The 19,653-nt window shown below is 44.3% G+C and overlaps 1 protein-coding gene across 7 annotated transcripts in view; it reads right to left on the reverse strand.

Annotated features, from left to right (window-relative positions):
• Positions 1–1,011: 1,011 nt before the first annotated feature.
• LOC145344554 (chemokine-like protein TAFA-2) overlaps positions 1,012–19,653 on the reverse strand; it is a 226,029-nt gene continuing 207,387 nt past the window's right edge. For 5 of the 7 annotated variants that reach the window (XR_013886885.1, XR_013886886.1, XR_013886887.1 and 2 more), the window contains one exon: positions 1,012–2,239. Coding sequence is in view for 1 of the 7 variants with exons in the window: in XM_080191750.1 (XP_080047876.1) it covers positions 2,228–2,239 (12 nt within the window). In the remaining 6 variants the exon portion in view is untranslated. Of the gene's footprint in view, positions 2,240–4,136; positions 4,211–19,653 lie in introns of those variants that run through there. The other 2 variants (XR_013886890.1, XR_013886889.1) reach the window with 2 other exon arrangements.

Below are 19,653 nucleotides of genomic sequence, written 5' to 3' on the forward strand. Positions count from 1 at the left end.
TCTTGATTGTTGCCCCTCTGCGTCACCACCTCCCACCCCCACCTCACCCCCACCACCTCTCCCCCCAGGATTTTATTTAGATTTCTTTTCCTCAGTCTTGGCCAGAGGATGAACCAGGAAAGGTCACCTTTATCACCCATTTCATTTATTATTGTCACGTGTATTGGAAGCAGTGAAAAGTATTGTTTCTTGTGCACTATACAGACCCAGCATACTGTTCACAGAGTACATAGGGGAGAAGGAAAGGGGAATGTGCAGGATATAGTGTTACGGTCACAGCTAGAGTGTAGAGAAAGATCTACAGGTTAGTATATGGTAGGTCCATTCAAAAGCTTGACTGCAACAGGGAAAAAGTTGTTCTTGAGTCAGTTGGCATGTGACCTCAGACTTTTGTACTATTTTCCCAATGGGAGAAGGTGGAAGAGAGAATGCGCGGGATGCATGGTTATGATTATGCTGGCTACTTTTCCAAGGCAACGGGAAGTGTAGACAGAGTCAATGGATGGGAGGCTTGTTTGCGCGGTGGATTGGGCTTATATTTGCCCTGAGAATGTGATGCGGAATCTTGTTCAAATACATTGCATCCGAGGGTCTTTCTGGGCTACGTTAGAAGGCTTTACAGGGCCGGATTCCAGCTTGGGGCAGGAAGCGAATCTCAAGAGTGTTCGCTGGTCCAGATTCCACCAGAAGATGCCGCTGTTGGCCAATGGTGGACCCCACTAATCCCCCTAACCCACACATCTTGTCACTCTAAGCATGGCCAATCCACCTATCATGCACGTCTTTGTGACTGTGGGAGGAAATCTACACAGACACAGGGAGAACATGCAGACTCCGCACAGACAGTCACTCAACCCGGGAATCAAACCCAGGTCCCTGGCACTGTGAGCCAGCAGTGCTAACCACTGCCCCACTGTTCCACAATAGAGATGTTAGTAATTTCTGTGCCCCATCTATTTTTTGAGAAGTGCATTGTTATTAAAGATCAAAAGTAGCTACACCTTTGCTACTTGAATTTTATTTACTGTTTACATTGAAAACAAAGATTTACACAAGTCCAGAAACGAAACAAAAAAAAGTTTCAGAAACTGTGCTACATTGTACAGCGCCACTGAGATAACATCTGCTTTACATCTTCCTCCCTTTTGGGTGCTGAATCTCCTGCTGCTTTGCAGAGGACACAAAAATTGTCATCGTTAAATAATATTTGTAAGGATTTAATCACATCAAAATCATAACGCCAATTATTCCAAATAAAGATGAGGCTACAGTGATAAACATAACTGCGAGGTAACTTGCATACAAGCAGAACTGATGTTACAACATGTGTGTGTTATTAATATTATTTTGATAATGTAAAAGGATTCTAACACTTTCAGACTTGTCTCCCCCATGTAACAATTTAAACCAAATAAAAAGATGTTGTTTAGTTATTCCGATAGTGCGCACATTTTCACTGAAGTTATTAAAATAGTTTGTATTTGTTCAATTGCCCAAGAATGCCAGCAGTACAGTTGCATCAGAGATTCCTGCAATAACTTCCATATGATTTATGTATACGGGTAAGCATTTACTGTCAAAAGCAGACTGCTGTTTATACACATTTACCGTAATGTATTTATCTCTATAACAAAAGGAAAGTCCATAACTGCGTGAAAGGCTAAAGCGTCTCCACGTTTTTGAATGTTGATGAGAATGTCTTGACCCTCGCACCTCGCCAGAAGGTTGCGGGTTGCACAGAAAGTGTCACTGGAAAGTGCAAGACTCATTCAATAATCTGCGGTGATGAACCTTAGGACGATCCCGTTTCACCTCACTGGACCAAGAAATCCCATCTCCCGCTCTTTTACAAAAATATCAACTGTCCATTCACATATGTCCGAGAAGATCGCAGCGGTGAATCTAAGAGACGGTTGATTCTCCTCTGGTGAGAAACATTACGGAACCGAGCGGCAAAGCTCGACAGATACGGGTCATGGATTCCCCCTCCTATATACATAATCCCATGAAGAAATGGCAGACTGGCATACGTTGTCAGATCCCAGAATCCCCGTGACTCCTCGAACTCTCGTGATATTTCTTCCTCGCCCGTTTGAGTCCTTGTTCGAGCTCGGGCGGGAGTGTCCCAGAACGGGGCAGTCACGGCGGGAACCTACCAGCAGGCGATGGTCGAAGGAAAGGGCCCGACGAAGGTGTCTTCAAAAAGCAGCCTGGCCTTTCTCATCAACTATCGTGTCACCTAGGAGGAAGAGAAGCAGCAACAGTAAGCCAGAGAATTGCAGAAGGAATCAGTCATTCAATAACTTGTAGAAAGCCATAACAGTTCTACGACTAAAAGTCAAAGAAAATTAGCACATATTTATTCCTTGTCTTGCGTTTTTCTTTAAATCTGCATGGGCGACTTCTATCTGAAAACACACACTATTGATAAATCATGATGGATTAGATTTTATTGAATAATTACAGTTGTAAAACCCCTCTGTTCTTATCCATTTGGTATGGTATGCACAGGATGAAATTAACTCCTTATTATCATTTCCCTCAGTGTACCCGAACAGGCACAGGAATTTCCACAGTAACTTCATCGCAGTGTTAATGTAAGCCTACTTGTGACTGATAAATAAACTTTAACTGTATTACTGGTATCCAGAGTCTCCAGGGAGACTGATTTGTAGGCTGGTTGCACCGTTTACAATTTAACAAAAATCTCACAAGACCAGGTCAAAGTCCAGCAAGTTTACTCGGTATCACGAGCTTTCAGAGTGCTGCTCCTTCATTCAGTGACTCGGCTGGTGAAGGAGCAGTGCTCCGACAGTGCGTGATACCGAATAAACCTGTTGGACTTTAACCTGGTGTTGTGAGAGAGACTTCTAACTGTGCCCACCCCAGTCCAACGCCAGCATCTCCACCTCATTTACAGTTGGCAGTGAATAACTCTGACAGAGCGGGGGTGGGGTTGGTGCGGGGGGATGGGGCAGTGGAGAAAAGCTACTACCAGTATCCAAAGAGACATACAGCAAAACTTGTGCTGAGATAACATTAGCTACACCTCATCGATGATTCTTTATTTGGACACTTTAGATCGGGGACGTGCGCAGTGCAGGTGCATGTCAGCTGAAGCCCTTATGGGACACACGGGTGTGTGGAGTGGAGACTCAGAGACTGCAGATACATTTCAAATTGAAATTTTGATGAATTTGCTGCCAATAGGACATGGTTTTTTTTCCTCCCAATTTTGAACTGATTGTCTTGGAGGGGCCATAAGTATTGAGGACAATCTTATTGTTTTCCAAACCTGCAGACCCAAAGCAGGTAAACCAGTGGAAAAAAAAATTATCAGCACAAATAAGATTCTGCCGCCTCATCTGGCGGAAATGGGGGTGATCATCTTCAGCAGAGTAATTACTTTTTTTAACCAGTAAGTAATTTCGCTGGGGAAGCAAAGTAAAATGTATAATGTGGCTGGAGTCACACGCTACCCTTTTGCGATGGACACAAGTGAACCAGTTGGGTTTTTAAAGCAATTTGACAGCCTCATGGAATCACTGAATCCCCACACTGCTGAAGGAGGCCATTTGGCCCATCAAACTTCCACCTACAACAATCCCGTCCAGGCCCTATCCCTGTAACACCACATTGTCTACCCGGCTAGTCCACCCTGACACGAGGAAATTTAAAGTTTTTATGTATTAGTTTCGTAAGTAGGCTTACATTAACACGGCAATGAAGTTACTGTGAAAATCCCCTATCCGCCGCACTCTGGTACACTGAGGAGCAATTTAGCACGGCCAATCCACCTAACCCGCACGTCTTTGGACTGTGGGAGGAAACCGGAGCACCCGGAGGAAACCCACGCAGACACAGGGAGAACGTGCACATTCCACACAGATAGCGGCCCCTCACCCCACCCCTCCATCATCCATTTTTAAAAATGACTCTAGATTTAATGAATTCAACGCTCACTTTAGTGAGCTTTAAGTCTCTTTAAGCTTGGTGGCGTATTGGCTTAGAGTTCGGGCTCTTTATAATACAGCAAACATTCTTCCAATCATTTGAAGCTGACTGTAGTTTGATTTTTTCAAAAATCGTTTTACCTGTACACGGAGGAAGGATCAAAGTGAGTATTTTCCACTTACTGAGGACAGCCATTTACTGCTTTGAAGAGATCGACAGCTGTCTTTGTCACCAGGTGATGATGTCACACTGCTGGCTAAAATACACAGGGAGACTATAAATGTCAAAACAGGGACAGCTTCTTGCCTTTAATTAGGAGATTGTATTTTTTCATTAGTTTTTAAATCGCTGATTCAGCCGGCCCTTCCATTTTTTCCAAGCTTTGCGTTAATACTTATTCTGCAAGCTGGTGACAAACAACTAAAGCCCTAAAAATGACCCGTGTGTCCCCCTTCACATGAGGGAGTTTAACTGATAACAGCATGGCCCCCTGGCAGATAGGATGGCCACCTCTGGTTGGCCATATCCAGGAGGTCTCACCACGTGACTTCCTGCCCCTCTCCCCCACACATTTGCCATTGGTTGTCTGACATGCCCAGTTATGCCTCCCCTCCGCCAATTGGAAAGCAAAGACTCTCTTCAACGGCCAACTAGAATGTGCTTGATTCAGTCAAAACAACTTTTTTTTTAATCACCCCCACCCCCGCCATCTCACGTCCAACCATTTAATGATTAGTAAACAAAAAACATTCAAAATGGCTTTTTTTTTTCAACTGCCCCTGCAATATTTCTCCCAGGTCATTCCTAACTGCATCTCGGACGCCAAGCCGGTACCCAAAGGGCTGGCAAGTCTGGTGATGCGGCAAGCGCTTCACGTGCAGTAGACATGAGGAAATGCATTTCACCGGAGGCCTCCGTGAGACAGGTCCACCTCAGCCCCCAATAGAGTTGAGAAGCGAGGCTTGCCCCACTGACCAGCTAATGCCCCCATTTTCTCAGCAAAGACATTAACTGATTTTCTTCCTGGAAGGGCAGAGATCCTGAGTGAAATATTTATCGGCAGCAACTGTAAGACGAGTACGCAAATCAATCCAGCTGCTGGCCTCAGCATCCTGCAGTATGTTCGGACAATGGTGGCAATGCACGCAAGGTTGCAACTGAGTGTCTCAGACTCACACATGAATGCATCTTTCCTCTGTCCACCTGGTCTGATCATTGAGGTTTCCTTAATTTGACTTTTCCAATTGTCGCAATCTTTAACGTTCTTTTTCAATCCAATGAAACCAGGTTGCTCTGGACATCTGCGGGGCTGGAAGCCAGCCCTGGGAGGCTGCTTTAGGGAGCTGTTGCCCGCAGTAAACGCACCATTAGGTTGCTACACAATCCCAGCCAACTGCACGCCATGTGACATCATGACCTGGTGACAAAAGGCTGCCAATGATCTCTCCACGGCTGTCACTTTCTGCTATCAGTAAGTGTGTACGTGTGTTAATGGCGGTGTGTGTGTGCACGTATGTGTGTGGTGTGTGCCTAGCGGTGTGACAATAGTGGCGGCTGTGATGAGAAAGGTCTAAACAGAAGGGGTGTCAGCGCCATTCAGAGACATAAGAGCCACACCTTCCTGAGGCCCAGAAGCATCGGACACCCGCATCCCTCAGCTCTCCTGAGCTGCAGTTGAGATTTCATTTGGATCTTGAAATCTTCCAAATGATTTTTGGAGCCAAATTCCTTCCCTCTTCACAAATCTCCAGCCTACCAGAGGCTTTCATTAGGAGTAGCTAAAATAAGCAGGGCACTGCAGCACAAAAATAGTGCAGGTTTGAGGTGGAACGCCACATAATTGCGTCACACATTCACCTGCCAATAAATTCAAGAGCAGTTTCTTGGATTCCAGCCAATATATAGTTTTAAGTTAAAAGTTTATTTATTAGTGTCACAAGTAGGTTTACATTAACACTGCAATGAAGTTACTGTGAAAATCCCTTAGTCGCCACACTCCGGTGCCTTTAGCGTAGCCTAATGCAGCTAACTGGCACGTCTTTCGGACTGTGGGAGGAAACCGGAGCATCCGGAGGAAACCCACGCAGACACGGGGAGAATGTGCAGACTCCACACAGACAGTGACCAAAGCCGGGAATGGATCCCGGGTCTCTGGCGCTGGGTCTGAGGCAGCAGTGCAAACCACTGTCCTACCACGCTGCCTAAATACTCACAAACGGTGACCGAAAGAGAAAATGCTGGAAAATCTCAGCGGGTCTGGCAGCATCTGTAAGGAGAGAAAAGAGCCGACGCTTCAAGTTAAAGCTTGAAGGGATAGAAAGTGGGAGATATTTATACTGCAGGGGGAGGGAATAAAAGGTGAGCCATAGCCACAGAAACAAGGGGAAAGGCTGCTAATGGCAGCCCATAGAGAGAATAGAAGGGGTGAATGGCCAAAGGGCAGAGAAGCTGAAATCAGAGGGTAAACTGTGACAGATGAAGATGTGGGGGAGGTGGGGGGGACGGTGGGAGAGAGATAAAGTTGAGAAAAAAGGGAAAAGGGGAAGCAAAGGGGGAGAAAAGGTAAGCAAAGGGGGGAGAAAATAAGAGGAAAGAGTGCGGGGGAAAGAAAAATAAAGACAATAAAGAAGTAAAAGGTAGAGAACAGTTAAAAATGAATAAAATGAAAACAGAGAGATCAAGGTAGGGTGGAAATAACCATCTGAAGTCATTGAATTCAATGTTGAGACAGGGAGGCTGTAAAGCGCCTAGCTAGGAGATGAGAAGCTATTCCTCCAGTTTGCATTGAGCTTCACTGGAACATTGCAGCAGGTCAACGACAGATATCATAAAAACCCTACAGTACAGAAAGAGGCCACTCAGCCCATCGAGTCTGCACCACCCACAATCCCATCCGGGCCCTACCCCCATATCCGTACATATTTTACCCACTAATCTATGCATCTCAGGACACTAAGGGCAATTTTTAGCACAGCCAACCAACCTAACCTGCACATCTTTGGACTGTGGGAGGAAACTGGAGCACCCGGAGGAAACCCACACAGACACGAGGAGAACGTGCAGACTCCACACAGACAGTGACCCAAGCCAGGAATCGAACCCAGGTCCCTGGAGCTGTGAAGCAGCGGTGCTAACCACTGTGCTACCGTGCCGCCCCTGTGGGATTGTGTGTTAAAATGGCAAGCAGCAGAAAGGGCAGGGTCCTGATTGCGCACAGGCCGAACGTACTCAGCAGAGCAATCACCTGGTCTATGTTGGGTCTTTCCCAGACACCAAACAGTGTTCTGCAGCCTCAGTTAGTTCAAATTTAGAGCCAGGAATAAAACGACAAAAGGGATTGTCTTTCAAAACACAGAGTAATGAGTCTCATTGCTGTGATTTTGTTGACGTTGGAAAGAAAAGAAAACTGGGTTGGGTGTTTGACAGAGCTATAAGCTGCTGGGAGCTGGGATGTATTTTACCCCAAAGTCTCTCATCTCTGAGACAAAGCAGATTTGAAGCCAGAAGCAAAACCTGGGACAGTTTGTGCACTCCGAGATCTGCATCAGCAGTTCTAAGTTGCAACGATCTGAAAAATCTAAGAATTGTTCCTCCGGAGCTTTGCTCAGCAATTTGTGGCAGGTTCAAAATGTTTGTGTTGCAGTGTAGCGATTTTAAAAATATCCCCCAAAAATAATCCTTACTGATTTAATAAACAATACCTAAAGATTATAGCATAGGTTTGCAAATATTCACTATATTTTAATCAATAGATGGGTTTTTTTTTTAAATTTACAGTTGCTACACAGAATCAATCTCAACCCAAGAACTTATTGAAAGAAGCCATGGCTCCTAATAATAGGTCCAACTTCTGGGACAGAAAAGAAATGTTACCACTGATAAATGGAGAAGGAATGACACCAAAAATGGCAAATAAACATTTTGAAGCATAAAATTGTATTCTAGTTTTAAAAAAAGGCTCAGTTAAGAGCAATTTCTTTTGCATCAAATGCCATCATTGACCAATAGATTATCTTTTATTCATTTGTGGGACATGGGTGTCGCTGGGTGGGCCAGAATTTGTTGCCCATCCCTAGTTGCCCTTGAAACTGAGCGGCTTGTTCAACCATCTCAGAGGGCCACGATGTGGAGTTGCCGACGTTAGACTGGGGTGGGCACAGTAAGAAGTCTCACAACACCAGGTTAAAGTCCAACAAGTTTATTTGGAATCATGAGTTTTTCGGAGCACTGCTCCTTCATCAGAGGGTTAGTTGGGAGTCAACCAAATTGCTGTGGCTCTGGAGTCACATGCAGGCCAGACCAGGTAAGGATGGTAGATTTCCTTCCCTAAAGAACATTAATAAACCAGATGGGTTTTTCTGACAATTGACAATGTTTAACAGTCATTGTTAGATCCTTAATTCTTGATTTTTTTTTTACTGAATTCAAATTTCACCATCTACCATGGCAGGATTCGAAGCCAGGTCCCCAGAACATTAGCAAAGTTTTTGGTTTAATAGTCTAACAATAATACCACTAGACCATTGCCTCCCCGAAATAGATGTCACTACTATTATTCTGGCAATGGAGGTGGTTTGTCTGGTGAAGAACAACTAAGGTTCAAGAAGTTTTGAGTTTCTTCGCCAAGTTCCAACAAATTGGCCGAAATTCTCTAGCTGTTCATACCCTGCTGCCACTGCAAGTGAGGACGGAGAATTTGGTGTTCAACCAAATCTCCATTCACTGCAGCAAGACCAGGGAATCTCACTGGTGTGAACGGCCGGATAATTCAGGCCATTGAGCTTCTGATCTCATTCTAATCAACAGAGCATAAATGATTTGATTTGATTTGATTTATTATTGTCACATATATTAACATACAGTGAAAAGTATTGTTTCGTGTGTGCGATACAGACAAAGCACAATGTTCATAGAAAAGGAAATGAGAGAGTGCAGAATGCAATGTTACAGTCATAGCTAGAGTGAAGAGAAAGGGCAACTTAATGCAAGGTAAATCCATTCAGGAGTCTGAAGGCATCAGGGAAGAAGCTGTTCTTGAGTCAGTTGGTACGTGATCTCGGACTTTTGTATCTTTTTCCCGATGGAAGAAGGTGGAAGAGAGAAGGTCCGGGGTGCATGAGAAAGGACAAAGAAGAAACAACCCAAACCAGTTGCTTCCAGCACCTTTTTGGGATTGGATGGATGCAGCATAGTCTTGGGACCAGGGCACAAATCATTCGTTTAAGTCATGTTTGATACAAGGGACCTAGATAAAAATAATGATTCGGACTGGGCATTGTATGGTCCAGTGGAATTAAAATCTCAGAATCATATCATATACTGCTTACGCAGTTGAAACCAAGGTTCATATGGTTCTGTCAAGATGCCTTTTGTCTTCAGACTGTCATACTGGTGTAATCAGGGGTGCTTTTCCCCAAACTTTGGAAGTCAAAATACGTTATTAGGGGCAGTATTGAATGAGTTCAATGCACTGTGAATTCCACTCTCTTGAACACTATTCCAGAACACTTCAATCTCTGCTATTCCATCGTGAAGCTACAAAAAATGAATTATGGTATGAAATTGAAGTTCACCCTCTAAGTGGGTGCTGCAATAAACGTGTTTGTTTGGTCTCAACCTTGTTATAGTCCCATTGTCAAAAGCTGGATCCAATCCGATTGCCCAGTCCATCACGCAAACTAGCCTCCCATCCATTGTCTCTGTCAACGCTTCGTATTGCCTCGGCAAAGGAGCCAGCATAACCCCAAGCGCCCCATGCTCTCCTCCACCTTCTTCCATCAGGAAAAAGGTACAAATGTCTGAGATCATGTACCAACCGACTCAGAACAAGCTTCTTCTCGTCAGACTTTTGAATGGACCTATCATGTATTAACTTGATCTTTTTCTACACCCTAGCTATGATTGTAACACTACATTCTGAACTCTCTCCTTTCCTTCTGCCCGATGTACTCTATGAATGTTATGTTTTGTCTATATAGCGCGCAAGAAACAATACTTTTCACTGTATCCCAATACATTGGACAATAATAAATCAAATCAAAAATTACTACAATATTGACAGTTTACACTTCTTACAGCACAACCGAAGATGCTCACAGGAACATTGCTAATTTGACATTGAGTCACATAAGGAGAGATATTAAGGCGGATATGATGGGTCGGAAGGCGGATCTTAAAGGAACAGGAAGAGGTAACTAGGCAGTGAGCACTAGGGTAGAAATTCTAGAGCTTAGGGTCCAGACAGATGAAGGCACATCAGCCAGTAGCAGAGCGGCTAAAATCGAGGGTACATCCTCATTACAAGAAAGATGTGGAAGCTATTGAAAGGGTGCAGAGGAGATTTGCAAGGATGTTGCCTGGATTGGGTAGCATGCCTTATGAGGATAGGTTGAGGGAGCTGGGTCTTTTCTCCCTGGAGAGACGAAGGGTGAGAGGTGACCTGATAGAGGTTTATAAGATGTTGAGAAGTATAGATCAGGTGGATTCTCAGGGGCTATTTCCCAGGGCTGAAATGGTCGCTACGAGAGGACACAGGTTTAAGGTGCTGAGAAGTAGGTATAGAGGAGATGTCAGGGGTAAGTTTTTCACTCAGAGGATGGTGGGTGAGTGGAATCGACTGCCTTTGGTGGTGGTGGAGGCGAACTCGTTGGGGTCTTTTAAGAGACTTCTGGATGAGTACATGGGGATTTAATGGGATTGAGGGTTATAGGTAGGCCTAGTAGGTATGGATATGATCAGCGCAACTTGTGGGCCGAAGGGCCTGTTTGTGCTGAAGTTTTCTATGTTCTATGTTCTATATGGGGCCAGAATTGGAGGAGCATAGGATTCTCAAAGGTTGGTAGGGCCAGTGGAAGTGAAGAGAGAAAGGGATGAGATCATGGGGGATTTTGATACAAGGATAAGAATTTTAAGGTTGACATGTTGCCAGACCTGGAGGCAGTGTTGATCAGCGAGCTTACAGCTAAGACAGGTGAAGAAGGCTCGGTGCATGTTCGGAATACGCACAGGAGAGGTTTGGACAAGCACTAAATTATCAGTCTACTTCATAGAATCAAATAAGGTGGGTGGCATAGGGAACAAAATGATGCAGTAGCGTGACAGCAATTGGGATTTTCTTTATTCATGGGACATGGGCATCGCCGGCTAGCCAGCATTTATTGCCCACCGCTAGTTGCCCCTGTACAGAGGGCAGGAGAGGGTCAACCATATTGCTGGGCTCTGGAGTCACATGTGGGCCAGACCAGGTATGGACAGCAGATTTCATTCTGTAAAGGACATTAGTGAACCAGATGGTTTTTTTTCCAACAATGGTTTCATGGTCATCAGTAGATGCTTAATTCCAGATATTTTTTATTGAATTCAAATTCCACCATCTGCTGTGGTGGGATTCGAGCCCAGGTCCCCAGGACATTAGCAGAGATTCTGAATTAATAGTCTAGCAACAATACCACTAGGTCATGAGTTGGAGATTAAGCTCACATGGTAGAGACAAAGCCATGTTGCATTATTGAGAACCAGGCTGCAATTGATCTGAAAATGTGCAATTCATTCATTTGGGGTGTGGGAATGTTCTGACCCTGAGCATTAGCATCTGTCACCTTGATGAGGCCAAATTAATCTAAAAGTTGTGGGAGGGGCGGGGGAGGTTAAGGGGGAGGGGGAGTTAAAATTGAGAAATTAAAATAACCTAATATGAGAACTAGCGGCACCTATAGGTAGGGTAAGATATCTACATGACTAAGCAGAAACGTACACCAGCCTAGACAACCTGAGAGCGTGGACATTTTGTATATCTGCCACTTGTTCCATTCGCTTCATGCATTTTTACCTAATCGGCTTCTGAAACAAATACTCAGTGGACCACAAGGCTGAATGAGGATTACATAGCAAATAAAATGTTAGTTATTATGCCTGAATTTAGTTACTATAAAGGATCATTCCAAGTTTATACAGCAGCATGATGAGCTGTCAACTGGGAACAGATTTGTGCAAAGCTGAATTAAATCTATCGGAATGATTAAACCCTTCTGTAAGTGGAAAGAGATACATCCTAACAGCAAAGCATGATGTTATTAGTTTTATATTAAATAAAATTCAGGAGGATAGAATGTAACGGCGCACCTGATTAGGGGGCTTTTTTTTTTGCAAAGCCATGGTGAGGGATTAAAGGGCTACAGAACACAACCTTAACTAAGGAGACTTGACAGCATACAACTGATGCGTTATCTCGTCTTCAGTTACATGACCACTGATGTCATTTATTTGAACTGTCATATAGGTTATTGATTTTACAGGGTGTTTTGAAAGGCAGACAGCACAGAGAACAAAGTGCAAGTGAGGTTATAACCCGGCTTCTGGTCAATAATTTATTTCTGCAACGGATCCTGCGCAAAGAGCTTCACAGAAGAGAAACTGACTAGGAGCTCCTTAAGTTGCAACTTCTGGTCTCAAAGCTCCTCTATGCCCCTCATCCACAGCTTTGGTACCTCCAGGCTCAAGTTTCCTAATGCGCTGATCTCCCACTTTCTCCCCTCCCTAGCCTTGAGTTTATCCAAAGGTCTGCTGCATGTGTCTTCACTGTGCCAAATGCCCCATTCCCCTATTACTGCTGCACTCATGATACGGTGGCACAGTGTTTAACAGTGCTGCCTCACAGTGCCAGGGACCTAGGTTCAATTCCAGCCTTGAGTCACTGTTTGTGTGGAGTTTGCACATTGTCTCCGTGTCTGCGTGGGTTTCCTCTGGGTGCTCTGGTTTCCTCCCACAGTCCAAAGATGTGCAGGTTAGCTTGACTGGCCATGACCAATTGTCCCTTACTGTCAAGGCGGTTAGTAGGGTAAATATGTGGGGTTAGGGTAATAGGGCCTGGTTGGGATTGTGGTCGGCACAGACTCAATGGGCCAAATGGCTTCCTACTGCACTGTAGGTATTCTAGGAACATCATCACTTTAAAATCCCCCCCTTTGTTTTTAAAACCCTCCATGGCCTCACACCTCCCCAGCACTGTCATCACCTCCAGCCCCACAACCATCCAAGAAATCTGTGCTTTTCTAACACTCTGGTCTTTTGTTCTAACTGTTGTCTCTAACTGTTCCACCATCGGTGGCCGTGCTTATAGTTGCCCAGGTCCCAAGCTCGGGAATTTCCTCCCTACAGCTCTCCATCCCTCTGCTTTGCTTTCCTCCTTTAAAACACTCCTTGAAATCTTCCTAAATCATTGATTGGTTTCAAGAAGGAGATGGATATATTTCTGATTAAAAATGGGTTGAAGGGATATGGGGAAAGATGGGGAGGTGGATTTGAGACCAGGAAAAGATCAACGGTGATGTGATTGAGCGGCAGATCAGGCTCAAAGGGCTGAATTACCAACTTCTGCTCCTAATTCCTAGATTCCTATTGTTCCTCCTTGACCACGCTTTATACCATCACACCTAACATCTCCTCATGTAGTTCAGTGTCACACGATAGTGTTCAAGGGGATGCGATGGCCTGGTGGTGCAATCATTTGACTATGAATCCAGAAACTCAGCTAATGTTCTAGGGACCCAGGTTCGAATCCCGCCATGGCAGATGGTGGAATTTGAATTCAATAAAAAAAAAATCTGGAATTAAGAATCAACTGATGACCATGAAACCATTGTCAATTTCAGAAAAACCCACCTGGTTCACTAATGTCCTTTAGGGAAGGAAATCTGCTTTCCTTACTTGGTCTGGCCTACATGTGACTCCAGAGCCACAGCAATGTGGTTGACTCTCAGCTGCCCTCAGGAAACTAGGGATGGGCAATAAATGCGAGCCAGCCAGTGACACCCATGTCCCATGAATGAAAAATAAGTGAAATGCCCTTGAAATGTTTCATTACCTTAAACGTGATATATAAGTATAAATTGTTCAGGATAGTACAGTGGTTAGCATTGCTGCCTCACAGCGCCAGGGACCTGGGTTTGATTCCTGGCTTGGGTCACTGTCTGTGCAGAGTCTGCATGTTCTCCCCGTGTCTGCGTGGGTCTCCTCTGGGTGCTCCGGTTTCCTCTCACAGTCCGAAAGACATGCTGGTTAGGGTGCATTGGCCGTGCTAAATTCTCCCTCAGTGTACCCCAACAGGAGCCGGAGTGTGGTGGCTCAGGGAATTTTCACATTAACTTCATTGCAGTGTTAATGTAAGTCTACTTGTGAGGCTAATAAATAAACTTCAACTTTATTAGCCGGAGAGAGAAAAACAGAAATGAGCCAAGGGTTCCCACGGCTGATCACTACCTGAAAATTTGTGCCGATGGAACAGCTACCAGCGATGGAGCAACTAAAATTGCAAAATATCCTTATCATCCACCCACAGCATAACCTCAGTCTTTTGTGCACTTACGAGTGCAGGTTGAGTGTTCCTGCATTAAATTGCTAGTATGCTTTCTAATGACGCCTACAGCACATAATTGAACCAGAGATTTATTGATTCAAGAACCTGGAAAGCAACATTCATACTCAGAAATTCCATGTAAAACATAATGGCCTCAAAACCCCTTGGCAGGACTGTTGCTCTGCCTGTGCTCCTTCATCAGAAATACATCAGAAACGCAACTGCTATCTGATGAGGCAGATTGCCTGGAAACGCAGGCAGTCTATGAGATCTATGCCTACATGATGATTTAGCATGGCCGCTGTACTACATCAACGCGATTATATAAAAGCGCTTGATTGCGACGGCCTGCTTCGCCATATGTGCCCACTCTTCCATCTGATCGACTTAAGAACATTTACACTTTTACATTGTTTTCCCCTGCCTAATTTATCCCGGCTTTTAAAGCTTATGCAAGACTTCAATAATAATGGATGTGCAGGAGTACAGTGGGCTGTAATTACGTATCCCGTCCTTCAATCATGCTGCCTATCTTCAGTTATAGCTACGCTAATGACCAGGCATTTATTATCACTGTTCAATTATATTTCAATGAGTAGGATGAAATTCAATGTGAGCTGCGGAATAATTTCTGCATGCCATGCCTCTCCATTGATTATTGTTTTTATACCATGGGTCCATTACCCCATTAGTGAAAAGCAAGGAGTGCAAATCTGCCTCACAGGGACTCTAGGAGCTTTTGATACAAAGACTAGTGGGTTTTCATTAGAGTCATAGAGGTTTACAGCATGGAAACAGGCCCTTCGCCCGATCTTATCCACATCGCCCTTTTTCTTAAAACGCCTAAGCTAGTCCCAATTGCCCGCATTTGGCCCATGTCCCTCCGTACCCCTGTAATTATCTAAATGCTTTTTAAAAGACAAAATTGTACCCGCCTCTACTACTACATCTGGCAGCTTGTTCCAGACACTCACCACCCTCTGTGTGAAAAATTGCCCCTCTGAACACTTTTGAATCTCTCCTCTCTCACCTTAAACTTATGCCCCCTAGTTTTAGACTCCCCTACCTTTGGGAAAAGATATTGACTATCTAGTTGATCTGTGCCCCTCATTATTTTATAGACCTCTATGAGATCACTCCTCAGCCTCCTATGCTCCAGAGGAAAAGAGTCCCAGTCTATCCAACCTCTCCTTATAACTCAATCCATCAAGTCCCGGTAGCATCATAGTAAATCTTTTCTGCATTCTTTCTAGTTTAATAATATCCTTTCTATAATAGGGTGACCAGAATTGCACACAACATTCCAAGTGTGGCCTTACCAATGCCTTGTGCAACTTCAACAAGACATTCCAACATTGGATAAACATATTAAGGGACATATCCAAAGATGTGGAGGTTAGGTGAATTGGCCATGCTAAATTGTCCCTCAGTGGCAGGGGGATTAGCACAGTAAATGGATGGGGTTAGGGCCCAGGCGGGATTATCGTCAGTGTAGGCTCGAAGGGCCGAATGGACCTTCTACACCGTAGGGATTCTACAATTTTTTGACACGTTGGTATGGCAGGAAAATGGAACTGAAGTGCCCACCAAAATTAAATTTAAACAGGTCTGAGGATCTGACTGGTTCCTCAGAAGAGTTCAGTTCTTTATTTTCTTCCCATTTGTTTTGATGCGGACTTCGATGGGCAGAAAGGCAACTTGAAACTCCTCAGGAATTGCCCTTCGCACCCTTCAGAAATGTTTTTTATTCATTTGGATGTGGGCATCTCCTCCAAGGCTGGTATCTACCAGTTCTGAGAAGGTGGTGGTGAGCTGTCCTTCTTGGACCACTGAGACATGAGTGGTGAAGGTCATAGCAGTTTTGATTTGATTTATTATTGTCATATATATTAACATTGTTTCTTGTGCGCTATTCAGACAAAGCATACTGTTCATAGAGAAGGAAAGTAGTGTAGAAAGTAATATTACAGCCACAGCTAGGGTGTAGAGAAAGACCAACTTAATGCGAGATAGGTCTATTCAGAAGTCTGACGGTAGAAGGGAAGAAACTGTTTTGTGTCTGTTGGTACGTGTCCTCAGACTTTTGTGTCTTTCCCCCAATGGAAGAAGGTGGAAGAGAGAATGCCCGGGGTGTGTTGGGTCCTTGATTATGCTCGGGTTGCTTTTCTGAGGCAGTAGGATGTATAGACAGTGTCAATGGATGGGAGGCTTGTTTGAGTGATGGATTAGGCTTTGTTCACGATCATTTGTAGTTTATTGCGGTCTTGAACAGAGCAGGAGACATACCAAGCTGTGATATAACCAGAAAGAATGCTTTCTATGGTGCATCTGTAGAAGTTGGTGAGAGTTGCAGCAGACATGCTAAATTTCCTGAGTCTCCTGACAAAGTAGAGGCATTGGTGGGCTTTCTTAACTATAGCGTCCACATTGAGGGACCTGGACAGGTTGTTGGTGATCTGGACAGCTAAAAACTTGAAGCTCTTGACCAATTCTACTTCATCCCCATTGATGTAGACAGGGCACATCCTCCATTATGCCTCCTGAAGCCAATGACTATTTCTGTTGTTTTGTTGACATTGAGAGATTATTGTTGTCACACCCGTTCATCAGATTCTCTATCTCTTTCCTGTATTGTGTCTCGCCATTGTTTGAGATCTGACCCACAAAGGTGGTATCATCAGCAAACTTGAAAATTGAGTTGGGGGGGGAATTTAGCCAAACGGCCAGAGGTGTATAAGCAGTATAGTAAGGTGCTGAGGACACAGTCTTGCGGAGCACCAGTGTTGAGGAGGTGTTGGAGGAGAGGTTGTTGCCTATCCTTACTGACTGCGGACTGTGGGTTAGCATCCAGTTGCAGAGGGAGCCACTGAGCCCCAGGCCACGAAGTTTGGAGATGAGTCTTGTAGGAATAATGGTGTTAAAGGCTGAGCAGTAGTCAATAAATAGGAGTCTGACACGGGTGTCTTTGTTATCTAAGTGTGCCAGGGTTGAATGTAGGGCCAGGGAGCTGACGTCTGCTGCGGACCTGTTGTGGCAATAGACAAACTGTAGTGGAACCAGGCAGCCTGGGAGGCCAGAATTGATTTGTGCCATGACCAACCTTTCAAAGCACTTCATAATGTCCAATTTCAGCCCTTCCTCTCCAACCCTCATGCTATAAACCTCTTCTGTTTTTTGTTGCTCTTGACTCCGATGAAGGGTCATTCAGACTCAAAACGTTGGCTCTATTCTCTCTCCACAGATGTTGTCAGACCTGCTGAGATTTTCCAGCATTTTCTGTTCCTGTTTCTGATTCCAGCATCCGCAGTACTTTGCTTTTATCAATGGAGAGATGTTGGGCTGCTTGGATTGCTTAACGAAAGGATCAGCACAGATTCAGTAAGCTGACTGGCCCACCTTTTGCGCTGCACCATTTTATAATTCCAATTATCCATCCCTAGTGTGAGGTCAGATATCAACTGACTCAAGAACAGCTTCATCCCTGCTGCCATCAGACTTTTGAATGGGCCTTTCTGATTTTAAGTTGATCTTTACACTCTGGCTATGATTGTAACACTACATTCTGTACCCTCTCCTTTCCTTCTCCCCTATGTACTATATAAACAGTATGCTTTGTCTGTATAGTGGGCAAGAAAAAAATACCTCTCACTGTCTCCCAGTGCATGCGACAATAATAAATCAAATCAAATCAAACCAATATTTTGTCAAACCAGACAGCATTCAAAGTATTCTGAGCAGGCCATGCTGCCATGTTGAGTGACCAACATTTTGAAAGCCCTCTTGGAAAGGCAAATGAAGAGGTATGGTGAAGCAGTGGCACTGTGGTTAGCACTGCTGCCTCACAGCGTCAGGGACCCGGTTTCAAATCCCAGCTTGGGTCACTGTCTGTGCTGAGTCTCCACATTCTCCCTGTATCTACATGGGTTTGATCCAAGTGCTCCGGTTTCCTCCAACACTCCAAATGATGTGTTGGTTAGGTGCATTGGCCATGCTTAAATTTTCCCTCAGTGTACCCGAACAAGTGCCAGTGTGTGGCGACCAGGGGATTTTCACAGTAATTTCATTGCAGTGTTAATATAATCCTCCTTGTAATACTAATAAGTACATTTTAATTTTAAAAAATAAATTTGTGGGGACATTTTCAGCTGAAAGTGGAATATATTTCCATGTAGATTTTTTTTTTAAATGGGGAGATCAAACATTGCAGGAATTGTAAATTCATTGTCAAGCAGCTTGTGGGTCTAAAATGGGTACTGATAAGATCTCAATATGCTCGGTGGATTAAAAATTATTTTCAATGTATTACTTGTTTGTCGTGAGTCACTGAGTTTGAACCTTACTGTGGCCCCATTCTGAAGGGCGGTAATTCATTCTATTGTATGTTGAAATGCCCAAATCATGTTCATTCTTCATCCCGACTAAAGGGATTTCAGAGGTGCGGAGTCAAAGAGTTACAATTGGGAGGAAAGAACAGTGCTCCCATGGCAATATGCAAATGATGCAACACGACACACATTCTGAAAATGTCTTGGGTAATAAAGTTGTCTCACATGACATAAAAATATTTATGAACTTGTATAATCTGTTTTCCATTCAGAGTCTTGGGTACTGTTGCGTATCACTCAATGGAGCTAGAGGCATGAGGCAAAATAACAAATGACTCCAGTTTAATTGCGTAGGGGTTTTTTTTTGCACAATTATGTTTAATTGAATAATTCAAGAGTTTTCAATTAGCTCCTGTGTTTATTCAGTAAAGGTTCTGATGGTTTCAGATGGTCTGAAATTGTGGCACGGCAGCTCAGTGGTTAGCACTGCTTCTTCACAGCGCCAGGAACCTGGGTTCACTTCCCGGCTTGGGTCACTGTGTGTGTGTGTGTGTGTGTGTGTGTGTGTGTGTGTGTGTGTGTGTGTGTGTGTGTGTGTGTGTGCGGAGTTTACACATTCTCCCCATGTCGGTGTGGGTTTCCTCCAGGTACTCCAGTTTCCTCCCACACTCGAAAGATGTGCTGATTAGGCACATTGGCCATGCTAAACTCTCCCTCTGTGCGCCCAAATAGGCGGCGGAGTGCAGCAACTAGGGGATATTCACAGTAACTTCATTGCAGTGTTAATGTAAGCCTACTTGTGAGGCTTAAAAAAAAGTAAACTAAACTAAATAGTACCAGAAGAAGATTGCACAGTGGTTAGCACTGCTGCCTCGCAGAGTCAGGGATTCGGGTTCAATTCCAGCCTTGGGTGACTGCATATTCTCTGTACATGGGTTTCCTCCGGGTGCTCTGGTTTCCTCCCACAGCCCAAAGACGTGCAGGTTAGTTGGATTGGCCACGCTAAATTGCCCCTTAGTA

Source organism: Carcharhinus amblyrhynchos, chromosome 6 (assembly GCF_965287045.1).
Source record: "Carcharhinus amblyrhynchos chromosome 6, sCarAmb.v2.hapA, whole genome shotgun sequence".
Classification (NCBI taxonomy): domain Eukaryota; kingdom Metazoa; phylum Chordata; class Chondrichthyes; order Carcharhiniformes; family Carcharhinidae; genus Carcharhinus; species Carcharhinus amblyrhynchos.